Raw genomic sequence first — 2,242 nt, 5'->3', positions numbered from 1 at the left:
AGACAGACAGACAGACAGACAGACAGACAGACAGACAGACAGACAGACAGACAGAGATATTCACAAGCAAACACTAACATCAACACACATCCACAAGTACAATTATGAACAAAGCACTTGTTCACAGCACGATAATGAACAGGTAAAGACAGGTAAGCCAAAGTCAACGAGAATCTAAAAGCGATGTCCTTCTTTGCTGATAACGGCATGTTAACAGCTGTTCTGTCGAAGACGGCTGCTTCTAATCACAAGCAGCGCTTTGTAGACCTTCTATTCCAGTTTGTCAGAACAAATCAACGAGACGTTGTTCGTTCCGTGAAATTGGCAACTCTTAGAATAACCACCCCAGCTTAAGAGACAAATTACCGTTTCTTGGACATAAAGAAAGAAAGCTTATTCTCTTTCAGAAAACAGCAGCGAGAAAATACATAAAGTGCCAAGACTCAGACTGGCATTATTCCTCCTAGATTTGACTTACAAGGGCTTATGTTACAAGTATGTCCACCTTCTTATCAAAAGTCATTATTTATGTACTTGTGTATCAAGACGTGGGTAGAAGTACTACTCACTGACTTACCTATGCAGCACAGGAAACACGACATTGTTGGAGATGTATACTTCTCAGCCCTTGTACTTGTACTATCCAAATCAGACTCCGGCGAGAAAGAGGAAACTAGAAACACGCGAACACACAAACACACACGCGCGCGCACACACACAATGTTGACGTCAGAAGTCCGGAACTACGGTGCAGGTGCCCGCCTCTGTCTCTCTACATTCCTGGGAGAAAAACTGTACCACGTGACCACTGAGTTAGTGACGTCGTCTGCAGAGGACAACCGTTTTGTCTCTGGCGTCTGGAGCTACAATCGCACGTCCATCTGTCTGTTTCCCAGGCGGGCGGGGAAAACCTGGTGGAGAGAGCCTCTCATGGTCCCTGCGGACAAGATAACGCATTGAAATAAATAAACATTATGGTTTGGCACGACAAGACAGTTGGCAAGGCAGGAGCAACAACACCAACAAAAGCAAAAGCAAAAACAGCAGTAGTAGAACAGCAGCGGTATAGGCAAGAGCAGCAGCAGCAGCAGGAGGAGGAGGAGGAGGAGCAGCAGCAGCAGCAGCAGCCTCCAGCATGTCCAGTCCTGGTCAACAACAGCAACAACAACAACAACAGCAGCAGCAGCAGCAGCAGCAGCTGCAGGAGCAGCAACAGTAGCAAAAGTAAAGGCAACAACAAGGAAATGATAAAGGCATCTATCTATCTATCTATCTATCTATCTATCTATCTATCTATCTATCTATCTATCTATCTATCTATCTATCTATCTATCTATCTATCTATCTATCTATCAATCAATCAATCAATCTATCTATCTATCTATCTATCTAAATATCTATCTATCTATCTTTCTCAACCAAAGCCATGCTCCTCTATCCACGCCGCTGACAATCTACAACAAGCGTACATCAAACCCCGCACTGTAAAAAGAAACTGAGGACAAGAGGGAAGTCAATACAACTCAATTATGACAGAACCGCGGTTGGTTCGTGACACGATCAAAGGAAAGCTATGTTCTAATTTTTGCTGTTACATCGATTTAACTTTGGGACTAAACTAGCTCAATTTGTCCGGAAAATTATGATGCTACATGGTAATTATACTGGACAACCACAACTTAAGTAAGAACTGATTAAACTCTTATCAGCAGCATGGCAAGAATTCGAGAGACTACTTAGTCTACTTTTAGATTATTGATTCACCGGTCAAATAGCGGTCTTGAGAGTAAAACACGATAATGACGCTACTTTCGCCTTCTATTTGCGGGAAAAAAATTGACGTCATTCACAATACTAAACCGACTACTGTTTCTGAGTGGGTGATTTATGTATGTACGTGTAAAGATATACATATGGGTTGATTTGTTTACACGATATAAATGCAATATGAAAAAATACCCACTTTACCCTATCCGTACTCCCTGGGGTCATTTTGTACCCCCGGGGTTGTATTCTTCACATTTTAGAATACTTCTAGTGCAAAGATCTCTTTAAAACTTTCAGTTTTTCTCCAAAAAAATCATTTTGACAGATTGTTATGCAAAGCATACGGATAGGATTAACGAGTAATTTCCTCTTTTAAAGTGGTGGCACAGACTTCCCCATGTCGTATGGATGCGATAGTAAAACACGACGTACGGATAGGGTTAAACACACTCACACACACACACACACACACACA

General features: G+C 42.0%; 1 protein-coding gene across 1 annotated transcript in view; it reads right to left on the bottom strand.

Annotated features, from left to right (window-relative positions):
- The window catches only part of LOC101848420 (globin), a gene marked incomplete in the record, with an annotated part of 87,484 nt that overhangs the window by 41,380 nt on the left and 43,862 nt on the right, over nt 1-2,242 (bottom strand). Inside the window, 1 exon segment of the mRNA XM_013079728.2 lies at nt 578-937. Within this exon segment, the coding sequence (XP_012935182.1) occupies nt 578-602 (25 nt within the window).

The sequence above is a fragment of the Aplysia californica genome, unplaced genomic scaffold (genome assembly GCF_000002075.1).
Source record: "Aplysia californica isolate F4 #8 unplaced genomic scaffold, AplCal3.0 scaffold00061, whole genome shotgun sequence".
NCBI lineage: Eukaryota > Metazoa > Mollusca > Gastropoda > Aplysiida > Aplysiidae > Aplysia > Aplysia californica.
This window is presented reverse-complemented; position numbering and strand designations above follow the sequence as displayed.